Source organism: Phoenix dactylifera, chromosome 1 (genome assembly GCF_051530095.1).
Source record: "Phoenix dactylifera cultivar Ajwa chromosome 1, Ajwa_hap1_PhDact_Kaust_v1.1, whole genome shotgun sequence".
In the NCBI taxonomy this organism is placed as follows: domain Eukaryota; kingdom Viridiplantae; phylum Streptophyta; class Magnoliopsida; order Arecales; family Arecaceae; genus Phoenix; species Phoenix dactylifera.
The window spans coordinates 35626801-35643851 of NC_143190.1; the positions used below are offsets into that span (position 1 = coordinate 35626801).

General features: G+C 38.0%; 1 protein-coding gene across 2 annotated transcripts; it reads left to right on the forward strand.

Annotated features, from left to right (window-relative positions):
- On the forward strand, nucleotides 1–16303 carry LOC103717615 (arogenate dehydratase/prephenate dehydratase 1, chloroplastic-like). Of its 2 annotated transcripts, none has more exons than XR_015987738.2 (11): nucleotides 1–860; nucleotides 5957–6021; nucleotides 6126–6218; nucleotides 6302–6502; nucleotides 6577–6657; nucleotides 6931–7026; nucleotides 7618–7695; nucleotides 7766–7855; nucleotides 7935–8013; nucleotides 8203–8284; nucleotides 15769–16303. XR_015987738.2 is itself a non-coding variant. In XM_008806072.6 (11 exons), exons 1-11 carry the CDS (start codon nucleotides 548–550, stop codon nucleotides 15823–15825), a joined length of 1224 nt encoding a protein of 407 aa, XP_008804294.1. In that variant the 5' UTR covers nucleotides 1–547; the 3' UTR covers nucleotides 15826–16303. The 2 variants fall into 2 exon arrangements, 1 of the variants encoding a protein (XP_008804294.1); XM_008806072.6 differs by having other exon boundaries at nucleotides 7946–8013.
- The last annotated feature ends 748 nt before the right edge of the window (nucleotides 16304–17051 follow it).

Consider the following 17051-nt stretch of genomic DNA (forward strand, 5'->3'; position numbering starts at 1 on the left):
CCAAAGGCTCCTGGTTAAGCATGGAGAGGAAAAGATCTGGGGGAAGGTTGGCGCCGACCGCCAACTCAGCAGAAAAAACGCTGCCGGGTGGATCCCGCAAACTATAAATATCAGCTCCGTCCGCTGTATCCGCGCATCAAAGAGGATCCACCGCCGGGCTGCCTTCCGCCGCCGGGCTGCCTTCAGCCGCCGGGCTGCCTTCCGCCGCCGGGCTGCCTTCCGCCGCCGGGCTGCCTTCCGCCGCCTTTGTTCGCTTCTTCATTCTCTACCCCTTCCCCACTTCGCATTTACCGCGTCGCTAAACCCTTCCTCTCTGCCCCACTTTTTCCCACCCAAAACCAAAAACCGCCTCCTTTTTTTATCTCCTTTTATTCTCGCCTCTTCCTCTGAAAACTACGTGCTGCCAGCGATCCGCCCGCCTACCTCTGCCCACCATCCCTTCAACACCAGCCAAAACCCTTGGAAAGATCTCTCCTTGGCTTCTTGATCCGCATGACGCATCCTTGGCCGGTCTGAGGGGGGTGCAGACTGGGAGCGGGGGAGAGCGATGGCTGTGAAGGCGATGGGGACGTGGGTTGGGGGGTTCTGCCGGACAGGGCGGGGAGATCTTGGAAGTAGGAGGTCTGATGCCGTTGCGGCAGCGGGTCCGAATTGGAGGTTGGAGGTGTCGAGAGCCGAAGGGAGGTCGGAATGCGCGGGAGTCTGCGCGAAGCCTGTGGAGGGCGTGAAGCCTGTGGAGGATGTGAAGCCTGTCGAAGATGAGGACTTGTCATCAGCGCCTCCTTCATCAGAGGTCAATGAAGGGGCGGGGAATAGGGGTGCAGAGCAGCAGCCCAGGAAGTTGAACAGGGATCTCCCAAGTGGGTTCTTGGTTTGGAATTTAGAACTTCCCTTTTTTCTTTTCTTATTTTGTGTCTTGTGATTGTTTTTTGGTATTCATGACTAGCCTGGAGTTTTTCTTATTTATTAGATACTCTCTGATTGTGAATTTTGCTTGGATGTTTTAACCAAGTATCGATTTTAATTCTTGGAATTTATCCGTAGAATGCAGTTCAATATGTACAAAGTGATGAAGCTTTGCATGTTCTTTGACAGGCCAACTCATGATCTATTAAGGGGAAAAAGTTTTTAGACATTAATTTTTTGTTGTGAAATTCAACTTATCCTCAAAAACGAGGAAAAGTTGCAACTTCATATAAAGTTTCAAATTATGATGTTCATAGTCTTTTCTCTTCCCATACTTCCCTCTGGCAACCAAAAGTATCCAGGAATATCTCTGTTTGGTCACAGTAAAAAGACAAGTCTTCATTAACTCCAGCAATTAATACGAATTCGGAAGTGTAAAACATTAAAGAACACCGTTGGTGTTGATATTGTCATCATCCTGTAGGCATGATCAATTTCCTGATAGGCAACTTGATGATTGTGGGTGCCATAGTAGCAACTAGAAATATCCTAGCTGGAGAATTTTCAGATATTTACCTAACTGGCATGGCTATGGGCTCTCGATGCAGGGACCAGTGTTCCTATAAATGCTAGCTCTGGGCCACGGATTCTAAATGTGCTAATGAGTTGCTTACAATATCAGTTAGAATGACACAAAAAGGAAAGGAAGGAAACACTCAATGCTCTTTTGTATACATGCAATTGGTTGCCTATAGATTTTTCTTTTATGATATTAGCCAACACTTAGTTTCTTTGTGCTATAATAAATGGGACCCCTACTTCTTTCAAAATAAATGTCTGATTGTGCAAATAGAACCTTTATATCAATCATACCATCCACTAAATTCGAACATATATGAGTTACTTACCATTTCATTCAAGGTTTTAAATACATGGGCCTAAAGTTAGGTGACCGCAGATGCTTCACCAATGTTTCATCAACAAACTAGAACTCAGTGTCCTTGCCTATGATTTAAAACATTAATCTTGGTTTTGTCGATTGGCAAGCTGTTAAAAGAACTGCATATCAATGATGGCACATGCTGTTTTACTGAAGAATCACCATCTGTCCATTTTGATTCTTTGAGATCTAATTTACATTTGAAGTGCTTTTCAGAAGTTCAATCATCCATTTCCTTTAACCTTAAAACTCCTGATATGCCAAATTATTCTTTCACTTGAAAAGTAGCAGTACTTCTAACTCTCCTAATCGTTCTTGCCTGTTTTGATAATCCTGTGCAATCCAGCAGGATTCATGAGATTGGCAACCTCAGATCGGAGAGAAGGAGAGAGGGAGAGGGTGAGGCTTGGTGGGGGAGAGGCCCGAATAGTACAGGGAGGAAAAATTGCCTCTGCAGGTCTTTCTTTTTCCCCTACGGGAAACCCAGTTGACATGGGGGGCCAGGCCATGCCTCATGTTATCTAATAGTAGAAATTCTGTTTCCAATCCCAAGGATCCAGCAGGATTTTCCAAACAGGCCCTTACTATTTAACTTTTTCCTGAAATCTGCCTCTAAGAGCTTTGTTGTTTCCTGCGGAAGTTGTCCTCAGATAATTGCTTTAGTAAAAGTCAAAATTGTTTTATAGTACTATTGTAACTTTTTTTTTATTTCTATTTTCGTGCCATTGTGAACTTACCTGCCAACATTCTGGTCTGATATTTCTGCGCACTGGCCCATACAATGCAGTTAAAAGTTGACCATATAAATATGGTATTCATGTGCATACTCAACTATAAATTAACACATACAAAACTCATGACATTTATGAATACATATCAATCTTCTTATCATCCTTTGTCACTCTGAACTTGAATACCTGCTCTCTGTTTTAATACAAAGTTATTATTTTTCCCCATGTCCTTTAATGTTCAAAATGGTTGCTTTATGCATCTTAAATATGCTGCTAGAGTTATAAAAGATTATAATTTTTAATATTCAACTAGTATTTGGCACATTGAATGGTCATTAGAGGAAGCATCATTGATTGTGCTCCTCCAAGAATCTTTTTAGGAGGTGACATGAAGCAGACTCCTATAAAGATATGCGCTCCATGCTTACTAGTCCTTCTTTTTTGTTACTGCAGGATTTCTTATATTGGTGATATAGGGTTCAGAGCTTCACTTAAAAAGGCCTCAGAGTCCAACGCATCCAGCCTCAGCGTGCCAGACTCTAAGGCTTTCATGTTACATGTTACAGATATTTTCAGAAAAATTTCATCGATTTAATATGTTTAATCCAAGCAAATGCCTGAACTAAAGACTATTCCTTAGCGATCAAGTAGTTTCTAGGAACTTATTTCCAACAAAAGTGGTAAACTATAGGCATGCTGAAAAAAGTTTGTTTAATGCTTGTTACTTCATACTTCCAGGTATACGTTTATTGGTGCTTTTCAAGCTTGTGAAACATAAACCTGCCTTTTTTTAGATATCAATTAGGATTTACCAACTATTACGGAGAACAATAGGACTGCTAGAAATAGGAAGCAGTGCTGTCTTTGAAATTCATTGAGATTACTCCTTGAAAAGAAATAAATTATACATTAGCATGGATACTATAAAAAATATAGCCAAACTGTAAGCAGGACAAAAGGTCCTTTTCAATTAATTGGAAGGTTAGGCTGAACAAACAAGAGCATCTCATTCTAATGCAAGTAAGAGATAGTTTGAATAATTCAAATACTTTTTACTTATTCCACTTAGGTTTCCTTACCCCACCACACGGTGTTTTACACTTCATGAGGGTCACTCATTTCTAACATTGCAGTTGCGAGGAATTCTGTATAGGTGTACCAATTCTTAGTGCGCCAGTGTAAAATCTAAAATCCTTCCATAGATCATTTTTTTATGCTAGGTTGAGCTCTGAAGAAATAATCTTGATGGGATAATTCAAAAAGGGTTTACTTGAGTGACAAATCACCAAAAATGAGGGATACAATATACTTAAATCAATCACAACTGCATGTGGTTTATGACCTCATTCGATATAGAAATTTTAGGCTATCCAGCATCATGATTAGGGAATATCAAGATTGGACATCTAGACTGCCATATAGATGTCTTGTAGAATAAACTGCACTCGTTTGTTTGTTTAAACTTACAGCTACCTAAATTCACTGTTGCCAATGTTATCGTTTGTTTTGGTACATTTCGCATAAATAAATTAAAGATTGTATAGCTTATGATACTGATCAAGTAGTGTTGTAATTTGAATTACTTTATGATAGTTTATCAAGTTGGTTTTGGTGTATTTTGCTATTTAAGTACAGTATTTAATATATTGCAACTTATTTGCTATTATCTTTAATAATTTAGCATATGAATAAGTGTTTTCTGTTGTTTTCTCTTTTTTTGCAATTTTTACAGTTATGACTCATTTAATTCAATCCTTTTAGCATTCTGATTATAGGTTTCCCACGGATATGCAATCATATCATGCATATCTAAATATCACATTTAGGGAGGTGAACTCGACAATATTGTGATTTAAACCTTTGGTGGGAATCTTAATATAAATACATACACATGGGCTTGGCAAACACGTCCACCTCATAAAGTAAGTTACGACATTTATTTTCAAGTAAGTAATCTGGAATCACCGTTTTGTCTAGACCTTGAGATATTGCATTTAAAGCGGCATTTTTTTAATTCTTAAAAGTTAACCAATACATTCATGTTTAAACTCATTTAATGACAATTGATCTTTTTATGCTCCTATTTGGAAATGCTAAGGTTATTAGTTCATTTAATTTTTTGGCTACTATGATTTTTTCTTTCCTTCTTTGCCTGCTCAAAACTCATTAGATTCAATCTATGCATGTTTTAGCTGTGTACATCATGATTGATGGCGTGAATTCAATTTTTATTCCCTATCATGTGTTTTAGCACAATAAAACAATTAATGCCGTCTAATTGTGCACAAGTTTGATTTATAGTTAGGAGACAACTCAAATGTAAGATTTGTTAGTTTCTAGACATTTTCAGCAGGGTAGATTAAGATCAACAGTGTTCATTTCCAATAGTATGACCCATCATTGATTTTGAGTTGTTAAATCTCTTATTAAATACTTAGTTTTTAGTGTGTGCTAAAGTGGATGCTGAAATAAACATTTGCATAATTTTCAATTTATATAAAGCTTAGTTTGGTTGTAGTTTTATTGAAATACTTGGACAAAAGCAGTATTGTCAAAGGTGCTCCAGGCACTCGCCTAGGTGCTCAGGTGAGATCTGGAAGTCCCTGAGTGCCTCAATAGTTCCCAGGCAAGGCAAGTTTACTAAAACAATGCCTAGGCGAGTGCTTGGGACAAAGCAGGAGGCTTTGAGATAAGCACTTCTCCAATATCAGGTAGTATTCTTCCTTTCTTTTTTGCCCATTCTTTTAGACCTTTATTAGTTTTGAGGCTCATTTAGTCTGTAAGAGTCTTTGTGAATAAAGAATTACTCTAGGATGTTTAATGATTTCCTTTTTTGTGCTATGTTCTATTTAGGAACATTAAACATGTTTTGGGAAGTGGTGTTTTGTCATCATGTTTGAATTTTGAAGCTACTAAAGGATGTCCAATGGTTTATTTTTGCTGACTTAGACTTACATTTAAAATATGATATGGGAAGTGGAGTTTGGATATGATGTTTCTAAAGATGTGAAACATGATATCTAATGTACATGACAATTATGATTTTTGATATTGAAACTGGAACAACTAATCTTATAATGCTTGTATTGTTTGAGATAAATATAATATATATATCTAACACATTTTTGAACCCTTTTTTAAATCAGTGCCTTGCTCTCTTTAGGTGAGTGCCTTTTTAACGCCTAGTCTCTTAGGCAATGCAAGGATCATGTCGCCATAAGGGCACCTACTGATTTTGACAATCTTGGACAAAAGTTGAAAATAGATATAGGTGTTTGGGCTAATTCTTGAAATTTCCATTTGATTTTATCTTGAAATCAAGATTCTTCAAGTTTTACCACCTTTGCTTATATTAATAGTTACTCTCTTAAAATTGCAGAACCATTATCTTTAACTGATCTAACTGTTTCTAGCCATGGATCTAATGTGCGTGTAGCATATCAGGTATAACTCTTAGTTGCCTGATCATGTTCTATGTTTTTGTATTTGGGTAGCATCTTCAGCAAATCATGCACAATATTCTTATTATGGTTTATAATTTAATTCAGGGTTCTCCGGGTGCATTCAGTGAGGCAGCTGCCCTCAAAGCATACCCACAGTGTGTAGCTGTGCCCTGTGAACAGTTTGAAGTTGCATTCAAGGTTCAAAACAAACATTTTTCAGATCATTTAAATTTATCAATCTTCGAACTACTACCATGTTAAGCTGATTTTGTAACTGGCAGGCTGTTGAACTTTGGCTAGTTGATAAAGCAGTTCTTCCAATTGAGAATTCTGTAGGCGGAAGTATTCATAGGAACTATGACTTGCTTCTCTGCCACAGGCTGCACATTGTGGGTGAGGTGCAAATGGCTGTTAATCACTGCCTTATGGCTCTGCCAGGCGTGAAAAAGGAGGAGCTAAAACGTGTTTTAAGCCACCCACAGGTTGATTTTTTACTCAACTTATTGTCAAAATGCCTCAGTCTTTAGAATTCAATCTAACTCCTTATCACTTGCAGGCGCTTGCTCAGTGTGAGATTGCATTGGGCAAGTTAGGTGTTATTCGAGAAAGCATTGATGATACTGCTCTCGCTGCTCAGGTAGTTCCTTTCAACCAATCAATACAACCTTGTAGAGTAGATTTCGCTAAAACTGGACCAGTTTCTTGAAAACTTGCTTTGGATATGGAACTTTGAGTATTTAGAGATGTCCCCGTTATTCCCAATAAGATTGCCCGATAACAGATTGCTTCGTCCAAAGCATGCCCTGCTCATTCCGCTCACATTAATTTTTTTTATGCATTTATTTTAGTCAATGGTAACCACAAATATTCCCTCTTTTTTTAAAAAAAAACTTATGGAGTTCTTTTTCAGCTTGTAGCCTCAAATGGTCTAAAGGATGCTGGAGCAATTGCAAGTGCCCGAGCTGCAGAAATATATGGGCTTAGGATAGTTGAAGAAATGATTCAGGCAGTGAATCTTCTTTTTACTAATTACCATTTTACCTGCGTGCACATTTATTTTTCTTAGTTCTCTTTAAGAAGATGACACTATAATTATCATGATTAGCATCGTGTTCATATGATTTTAATAATGTTCAACTCAAAACATGAAAATATTGGACTATATAGCATTCATGTACTCTAGATTGATACTTAGATGTTTTTACTCTGCTCTTCTTGTAAGCTTTAGTTAAATTGTGTCAGTTCATTCTTTCAATCATAGATTGGAGCTACTACTAAGTTTTATTTCTGCATTTTTTTCTCAATTAGTCATTTCTTTTTTGTTTCCTTCAGGAGCCCTTTCAGTCCTTTTTCGTTCCAGTGCTATCCTATTTTATCTGGATCCTTTGTTTAGCTTAAGCATGTGCACCCGAGTAGAGATGGTACCTGTATGACACTTTAGTATGGTTCCACGAGAAGGAATTTTTAAGTTACTAAAAGAATTTAACACTTACATACCCACAAAGGCACCCAATACAGTTATGCAAGGCCATGTAACATAGGTGCTACTGTTTCTGGTATGATTGTCTATTTTGATATGTTGTGTTGATGATGGCAGGATACCTCCGACAACATTACTCGTTTTCTTATTTTGGCCAGGGAGCCTATAATTCCAAGAACAGATAGGCCCTTTAAGGTATATGCCATTTTGTTCAAATACAATGTTATGGAAGGAATGAAGAGACAATTTTTACTAATCTTTTCAGACAAGTGTTGTCTTCACTCTTGAAGAAGGTCCTGGAGTATTATTTAAAGCCTTGGCGGTCTTTGCACTAAGGAGTATTAATCTGACAAAGGTATCTGACATAGAATTTGACATTGTCACGTTCAGTATGATTAAGTTTTTTTTTATTGAAATCATGACAATTTTGTTAGTGCAACCACAGATTGAAAGCAGGCCCCAAAGAAAGCGACCTTTAAGGGTGGTTGACGATTCAAATTATGGTACTGCAAAGTAAGTATTGCTATTTTATTGTGCTGCTTGTAATTCTATGGTACTTACCTTTGGCGATCTCATTCGCATGTGACATTTTGCTATCTATTTTTATCCTGTAAGAAACTTCTGTTATTAGAAGAACTACTGTAGCTCATCCTTTGTAGTTACATTTCTCCATGCAACCCAAGTGACAATTTTTGTTCTTAGGTACTTTGATTATCTTTTCTACATTGATTTTGAAGCATCAATGGCCGAGCCCCGTGCACAAAATGCCTTGTCTCACCTGCAGGTTGGAAGTCTATTATCTTTGACCATTTATCTTTTATTATGTTTTTTGATGTATAAATTATACTGAATGCTTAAATATGCAAAAATACCTTCTTCTTCTTGATAACATTTTAATACCTTGCTGAAAATGCTCGATATCTTTATGAGCAAGGAGTTCGTCAACTTATATAACAATTGCTATATTAAAAAAAGATATGCTTGCAGTGATGGAACATATACTTCTTTCTACAGTCCTACTAGGTTCTATTCAATAAGTTTATCTAGGAATAGCGAGCAGCATGGAATGCCAAACCAGGCTGAACCGGGTGGTTTGGCCCGTACCGTGCCGACCGGTTGGAAACCGGGTCGGCTTGGCATTTGGATTTGGTTCTGGCCCCGAACTAGTCGAAACCGGCCTCGAACCGACCGGAACCGACCGGTTCTGTTCGAACTCAGTGCGAACCGGTCTGAGTCGACCCAATTCTGAACCGGCCTCCTCTCTTTTGGTTTGTGTGGTGTTATAATATTGTTGGGAAGGCCCAAGGAGGCCTTTCAACAACATTTATAAGCGGCCGTTCGGCCTTTCCGCCTTTCCTCCTCACCAGGTCAAAAATCATACCAATTCAGTACTTCAAAAGAAAGATCCAAGCCTAAGTTGTGTTTCCTCTTTTCTATCTCATTTTTTTATTTTTTAGGAGGCTTGAAAAAATAGCTCAAAAATTGCAAAATAAAGAGAGATCATGCCAAAATTTTTTATTTAGGCTTAATTTTATTATATGATATAGATCTATGGATGATTTTTGGATTATATATAATTTTAAAAAAATTAAAAATATATTTTTGGATTAAAAAATAAAAATATAAATATTAAAAAAATTGTAAAATCAGAATCATATTTAGGGGAATACAAGCTACTCTCCAGCAAAATTTGGTCTTCATTTATTCAAGTTTTGATGCGATCATACGCACAGCGGTCTAGGCTTAAGTTTAGAAAAAATTGAGAAATAAGTAGCTTTCGATGCATGCCCAAAGGCCTATATATATATATATATATATATATATATATATATATATAGCATGGATCTGAGCTGAAATTATTTTTTAAAAATATTTATATTTAAAAATTATTTTTAAATTCAAAAAATAATTAAAAATATATAAATAATACCAAAAAATATAAAAAAACTAGTAGTACGTATTACATAATTAAGAAGTAATTTTTGAAGTAGAAAACATATTTTTATGAATTTATGATTTTTAAACATATCTTTAAATTTAAAATTTATTAAAAATATATAAATAAATAAATAAATAAATAAATAGTATTATAATCAGATATATTTTTTGATAAAAAATTATCTCCATCGTAATAAAATTTTGCTATTTTAAAATAATTGATAAATTGATGTAGTTGGCAAACCTGCAGGAATAGTCATCAAGAAAAAAAGCCATAGCGTGACATTGGTTGAAATCATTAGTAAATGCTCTTAGGTCAGCACCATTGGAAGTGCAATTGGTGCAACACAGAGTTCAAAAAATGAGGAGTAACCAAATTAAAGCAGCACTTAGCTGGTGGTTACTCCGACGTATCTATGTGCCAGAAATGTCCACAAGATTCGACAGTTGATGAAGAAGCACTTAGCTAATTTTAGAGTAGCGAAAAGGAGAATTTCCAAGAAGGCGGAGATGAACCGTCGAGCGACAGTGCCACCTTCCTATCAATCTAAAGAGTTAGAGGAGGCGTCTGCTCCAGATGACCAGAGTTTAGGAGGATGTCCTCATCTAGAAAGGCTGTCAGTAGAGGCGGTGGCCATATTGCATCTATGCTGAAGGCTTTTGGTAGCAAAAAAAAATCATCCAAAGAGATTCCACCAGAAATAGAAATTCATGATTTAGATCCACGTCTTTCTCAGCAGAGATTTGAAACAGCAGAGGGTTGACTCAATGCTGAAGAAGAATATATGGTGAGCTATTGGATCCTGATTCCACTTCAACCATATCCTAGTGAATATGGCAGATAATACGTATTATAGATGTGTCATTTTTGTCATAGAGGCTGCCGGTCCCGATATAGATCCTTCAGGCTTGAAGGACATCTACGGTAAGCTTCTTGACAGTAATAAGAAGCTACAGAAATGAATTGCCTCATACAAAAACAAGTAGCCCGCATATGACTGATAGTGATGTGTGATGGATCAGTTCTACCAAGCGAAGCATTACCAACTTTCTGATATATTATAATACGAAGACTTTCTTCCATAAGTTGGTTGATGCTTCTGATCAGGTACACGATGCTACGTACGTCCTCAAACTAATGGTGGAGGTGATTAATCAGGTAAGAGAAAAGAATGTCGTGTATATCATCACTGATAATGGGCCACAATATAAGGCTGCCGAAGAGATTTTGAAGGAGCGGCGACTACATATTTTCTGAACTCCATATGTTGCACATTGTATTGACCTCATGTTGATGGGTATTGCAAAAATTTGTAGGCTACAACAGGCAGTGGAGACAGCTCAAACCATTACCAGATATATTTATAGCCATACGTGGGTACTTTCACTCATAAGGAGGTATCCAAGGTGAGAGATCTTGAGATCAGGAGTCACATGGTTTGCTACCAAATACGTTGTACTTGATAGCCTTCTTGAGAAGAAAGCAGTCCTACGTCAGATGTTTGTCAGTCTCGAGTGACAGAAAAGTAGATATGCGATGGCTGGCACTGAAGAAAGCATTGTCGAGGACTTGGTAACGAAGCAGACATTTTGGCAGCAGGCCACTGCTTTAGTGAAGGCTATCAGACCATTGTATGAGTGCTTCGAGCTGCGGATAACGAAGAGATACCCCGCGATGGGCTTTCTGTATCACATGATGGAGAGAGCAAAAACTTAGATCATCGAGGCAGATCCGATGCATGGAGTACAGCAACATCATTGAGTGGCAGTGGGACTACCAAATGAGTAGGAACTCGCATCTAGCAGGTAAGCAAGAACATTGAAAATTAGACTGTTCCTGTACTTGTACAATTTTATTAAGACAATAATGAACTCTATTTGCAAAATACTATCTAAGCTTGAGGTTCAGTACACCGTAGCTGGAATCGATATGGATAATGAATTTTTGGTTGCTCTGCATAATATGATTTATAAGATGGAGCCTAATCCAGAAGTCACGATCCTATGTCTAAAAGAGAAAAGTTAACTTAAGTGACATGTATACGTTAACTGATATCTTCTATTATTAACATAGTACATGGGAGGAAGTTGATCCTATTATCGGATGGCTTGTATACAGATCAAGTATATAGGAGGAAGTTGAGCTTAAATATACAGATTCGATCCATAGTGCTTTTGTTGATGACGAGGATGATCCTATAATCGGATGGCTTGTGGGCCAGCAGTAGGAGCCGTAGCTTGATGAGCGAGAATCGCCTCTACGACCGTTCAATTTCGTAACCAGTGAGGCTAGGGTCGATGCAGGGCAATGGGTAGAGAGCAATATTCCATGCATCCTTCCAGCTGATCAGTCACATCTATAGAGTAGCTAATCACCACATGACTCCTTGTTCGAGACATCCTCTCAGAGAAATGATCGAGAAATGCTTAGATGAGGCCACTATGCTATCCGGTCGACTCGATCAAGACGATGATATACATCCTTCGAACATAGGCAAGCAGAGGGGCACAAAGGGTAAGAAGGCTGCCCAGCGCACAAAAAAAAAAAACAAAAGGCACCTGTAGCCCCAATAGAGAGTGTCGAGGAGTCAAATCACTCAGATTCAGAGACCAGGAGCAGCAGTTTTGATAGTCATGGATTTGCTGGCCAGAAAGGCAGCGGAGGATAGGAGACCACCGTTTGTGAGACACAGCCGCAGGGTAATCTTCGATTTATCGATGAATCATAGTTTACTCATGCTACACAGAATAGAAACCACGATGCACGATCTAGTGGAGCCTGACTGGGCTCCTTGAGGTCATTCAGCAAGACACGATGCAATTGCAGATGATCTCGCACATGGAGTAGAATTTATAGACGTATCAAGTTCCGAGTCGTATATTAGATCCTATTATCCGCAGCCACATGCAACCTATGACCCATACAGATACGTATATGGATATGGTGCGTTTGAGGCATCTTCCGGTGGCTACTATCCTACGCAATTTGGAGCATCTTAGGGGTCGAATTTTGCTGCCGATTTATTCGGATGGGCCCCTTCACAGTCGTTTCATCAGCCAGTTTATCAGCCAGAGGATATCTCTCAGAGCCAGAGTTTCAGCGAGAGATCCGAGAGTGCTTATAACTCGGAGCGTGTTCCTTATGGGGTGAACATACCAGACTAAAACGCCATTTGGTTAGAAGGGTGGGCTAATGTGCCTCCTGACTATGCTAATGATTCGGACATCTACGAGAGGCATCGCCACTCAACTCGATTTTAGATATCGGTATGTAGTACTTTAAATATATGTGATTAGTTGTATTATTTTATAATTTTTACCTCACTACTTGATTTGAGGATATTTAATGTTGTTCCTTGTAGCATGCAACATCTCACTAATCATTTTATAATTTGTATCATTTTAAAACAATAAGATGTATCATTTAGGTTAAACCGAAATCATAAAAATATCAAAAAATATCAAAAAGCATTATATTAGACTTAAAATCATTAAAAAAGTTCAAAAAGAGTAATTACCAATTAAAGCAACTTGAAATACTCCAAAAAAAATGGGCGTGCCGGTACAGAACCGTCACGCCCTACCGTACCGACACGGTATGGTACTGAAGTAGTACCAAACCATACCGGCCGCCGACCGGTATGGATCCCGGTCCCGGTTCGGCTAACTTTAGTGAGCAGTACCACCGTACTCATTTTTTTTTATTTTCCTCGAACCAATCTCCTTCCTTGGTAGATAGTGTATCAAATTGAATCACAATGCAATTCCATCATTTCTTGTATCATATCTGGACCGTTCATCATAATTTATAGTACCATGTGTTTCATGTGCATCACATGTGATAGATTCACAACCATCCATAAAATCATGTGCTATGTTGTTCACTTAAATAAATGATGGCAAATTATGTGACAGAGACTGTCCATCAGATAAATCTATTAGTTAGATACATGGCATACCAGTCATATGCATTGAAATGCCAAAAGATAATTTTAGTTATGAGAGCTGTTCTGTTATCTTTTATTCATTTCACACCCCCATGGTGTTATGATTTCATAAAAAAATTTGCTAGCACCGCCCTAGTAGAAAATACTGATTTTGCCTCCGTTTTTGCTCTTTTAAATTTCAGTTAGTTTGAGATGTGGATCATCTAGATTATTGATTGTAGTTACAGCAAGCATTCATGACTTGTCTAAAATAAACAAGATAGGGTGCTTTTGATGCCAAACGGAAGGCAAAATGACACTTTGCTACAACATAGGTGATCCTCTAAACTAATCAATGGCCAAGGTCCGGTAAGTCAACCTAATAGGCTAGTTCAGCAGACCAAATTCCCCACCACCTCAGCCTCCATAGGCCAAGCAGCTGATGGGTTATTGACCTTAAAGAAGTCTACATACCACCTGCTTCACTCCACCACTAATACACAAAGGATCCTACTAAGGCCTCTAAGTCCCTCCAAATAGTCCAGCAAGCATATTGGACAAATGTGCAAATATCAAATTCCCCTTCACCACCTCAAACAATTGTTTGGCACCTCCACCTTAGGATTCAAGCTTCCTTCAGTGCAATACCAACTTGAGGACAAAGTTTACCATCAAAGGCTGGATGATATAAAACTTTTTTGGTTGGAGGCTTCCAAAGTGTAGTGAAGTACCTGCTGCCCACTAGTAAAAACTATGCTGCATTCACCATGTGATCCTTGCAAATAGAACAGGCTACACCTAATGCCTCAAGCACAATTCATTTTGCTCTTAGGGGCTTTTATGCAGGGTCACAACTTGTGATGGCAAGTTGGTAACTCACTGGTCCTTTCCCTGTAAGGCTATTACTGCTAAGCCTGATGTTAAGAGATGCTCAACTATATCTGAAGAAGGGAAAAACTTTGCAAACAAAAAGGGAATCCATCACAACCCTTAAAAGTGATCACTCTTTAGTCAGTAACAGAAAGGCTATCAAGAAGAAGTCTTTTATTTGTTACTGGCAGGGGGCCCATCTGACCATGCTATACAAGCACCAAGCTAGATCACTCTGTCCAAAACCCTCTGACATTATTGACGGACATTGACATTATCTACTTTCCAGCTATCAGACAACACAAAAACACGTGCATGCGCGCACGCACACACAGAGAGACCCATTTGTATTGTGGGTGCTTGGGATTTTGGTAGATTTTTTGTTCTAAGATATATGAATACATTTACCACATTTTTTTTTACATTTACCGAAATCCATATTTGATATCTCCAGTTGACTCTTAAATATCTCTTGCTTCTAATAATTTCTACTCACTGATTCAGTTAGTTCATTCGTGCTGTAAGGCTACTCTTCTGTAAGTAGACTGTCTCTAGCGAAACAGTTCTCTAGGAAGAAGGAAGTACTTCACAATTATTGGCATCTAAGGATAATGACCCATGCAAATGTTGATTACTTGGCAACTTGTTGGAGTTTCCATGTAACTTGGAGTGATAGCAGTCATCTGTTGGCGGAATAAAGATATAGCACAAATATAGGGCACATGGAATATGTGAAGTTCTTATATTTGAGAATTACGTCATAGATTTCTAGTTCACTATTCTGAGTGTATCATCTATGATAATAAGGCAACAACTGATAGTACTCAGAGAATAGTTCAAAGGAGCATATGGAAGTAAATTCTTTCCCCTTGTTTTCATCATTTCAATTCAAAATTAATTAAATGATGTTTCAGTATATTTAAAACTAGATTGGAAGTATGTGCTGTCCATAAGTAACTTTAATTTTGAGTGTGCATGGATTGTATCTGATGACGAATTTTTACATTGGTTCTATACAAGCACCCTTTGATTTGGTGTCATGCTTCAGTTTGCATTTGCATTTCTACTCTAGAAACTTAAAAGCAACATTGCTCTTAAAGTCTTGTATCCAACTAATGTGTTTATCAATAGCCTTCAATCTCAAATAGTGAAATTCTTGCATGTTATGATGAAGATTGATGCAAACTTGCTACTGGAAACGTTTGTTTGGTATAATGACTTGAAACTTGTATCTAGGCAATTTCTATGTGCATCCATCTCGTTTTTATAGCATTCTCTATTACCTTTTCTTAATTAGTTTGTAGTATTGTGTGGACAGCAATCATGAAGAATCTTTTAATTTGTTTCAATTTAGTATATTTAGTTAATTATGTGGTTCATTCAATATTCAGAATGTCCATGAAACAGTGGTTAGTTATGAGAATCTCTATGCTTATTTACCTAGATTTTCATGTCATTGTACTTCTAACACGGTTTTGGTTGGTAATTCATTGTTTCTTCCATCTCCACTTGAAACATGATTGTGCTTATGTAGGAATTTGCAACATTCCTTCGAGTTCTCGGCTGTTATCCGATGGACACATCTCTGTAAACATCTGGAGACTACTTTGTGGACATATGCCCTCTCTATATCGCTGTGTTGGGCCCAGACAAAGTCAATCCGTACCCAAATTCTTTACTGCTAGGCTTTACCCTAGAGGTTGAGCAAGGGGACTCTAGTAGCAGCTATGAACCGCGCAAGAGCATCCGACTGCAACATCTTTCCTCTTTCTGAGTTCAGCTCGAGATTTTGTGAGCGGATCATTCAGCTTCATCAACACTTGTATAATTATTTTTGAAACTTACTATACCTCCTTGATGCAGCAACCCCCCTCGAGAAGACTAAGCAGCTGATTGGCCAATCATTGGCTTGAACTTGTTCACAGGACTGCTGAGATACTTCTCAAATTTATCATCTTTTTCGCTTTCCATTCATTTACCTTCAATCATAGGTATTATGAAAACTTAAAGAGACACTTATAAATGTGCTATGACACAAGTTTCATTAATTTATTATTCTTGAACCTGCATATTGAAATTCTATGGCGTGCTGTTGTTACTTATGTTGATGCACATCATGCATGCCTCTGGTTGGTGCATTTTGTTACTCTGATATATGTCAACTAGAAGTTCTTAGTTGGTCGGAATTCATGTCCCACTTGCTGACATGTTCAAGCTGAGAGAGGAATGGAAGGTATCATGAGCTTGGAGGCTCATGTTGTTATTACTGCGACTGAACAATAGGAACAGGACGACTGTTTTGCAGTTTGTCATGATAGGGAAGCGATTCTTATAGTTGATTGCTCTAATTTGAAATAATATATAGACACCAATACCATGGCATATATTAATACTGATAGTGGTGAAGGGAATGTTATAGTTGATTGGCTTCCAGAGAGCCATGATACCTTCCAGAGAGCTGGTGATTCTTGTATATTTGGAAATGGTTTGTGGCATATATAGCTAAAGAAATGTAATTAAGCGTATGAATATTTTAAAGATGTGTTTGCTTGAGGATTCTGCAGCACCTCCCAATGTATCATAATAAGTAGCGGCTATCTTATCAACAGTTTGTCAGGTGCAGCATGTTAAGTTGTCAGACATTTTCAGGTTGGGTGTAATGTGTATGCTTCCATCCATGCTTTCCGCGAGTAGCAATTATCATCAGCGTGTTCATGGAGAATCTGTAAAGCATGCGACAGGTAGTGCTGTCTCTTCCCACAAATTATTGGATAGCTTGCATACGAGTAGATTAATTTAACATGTCCTTTTCCATCA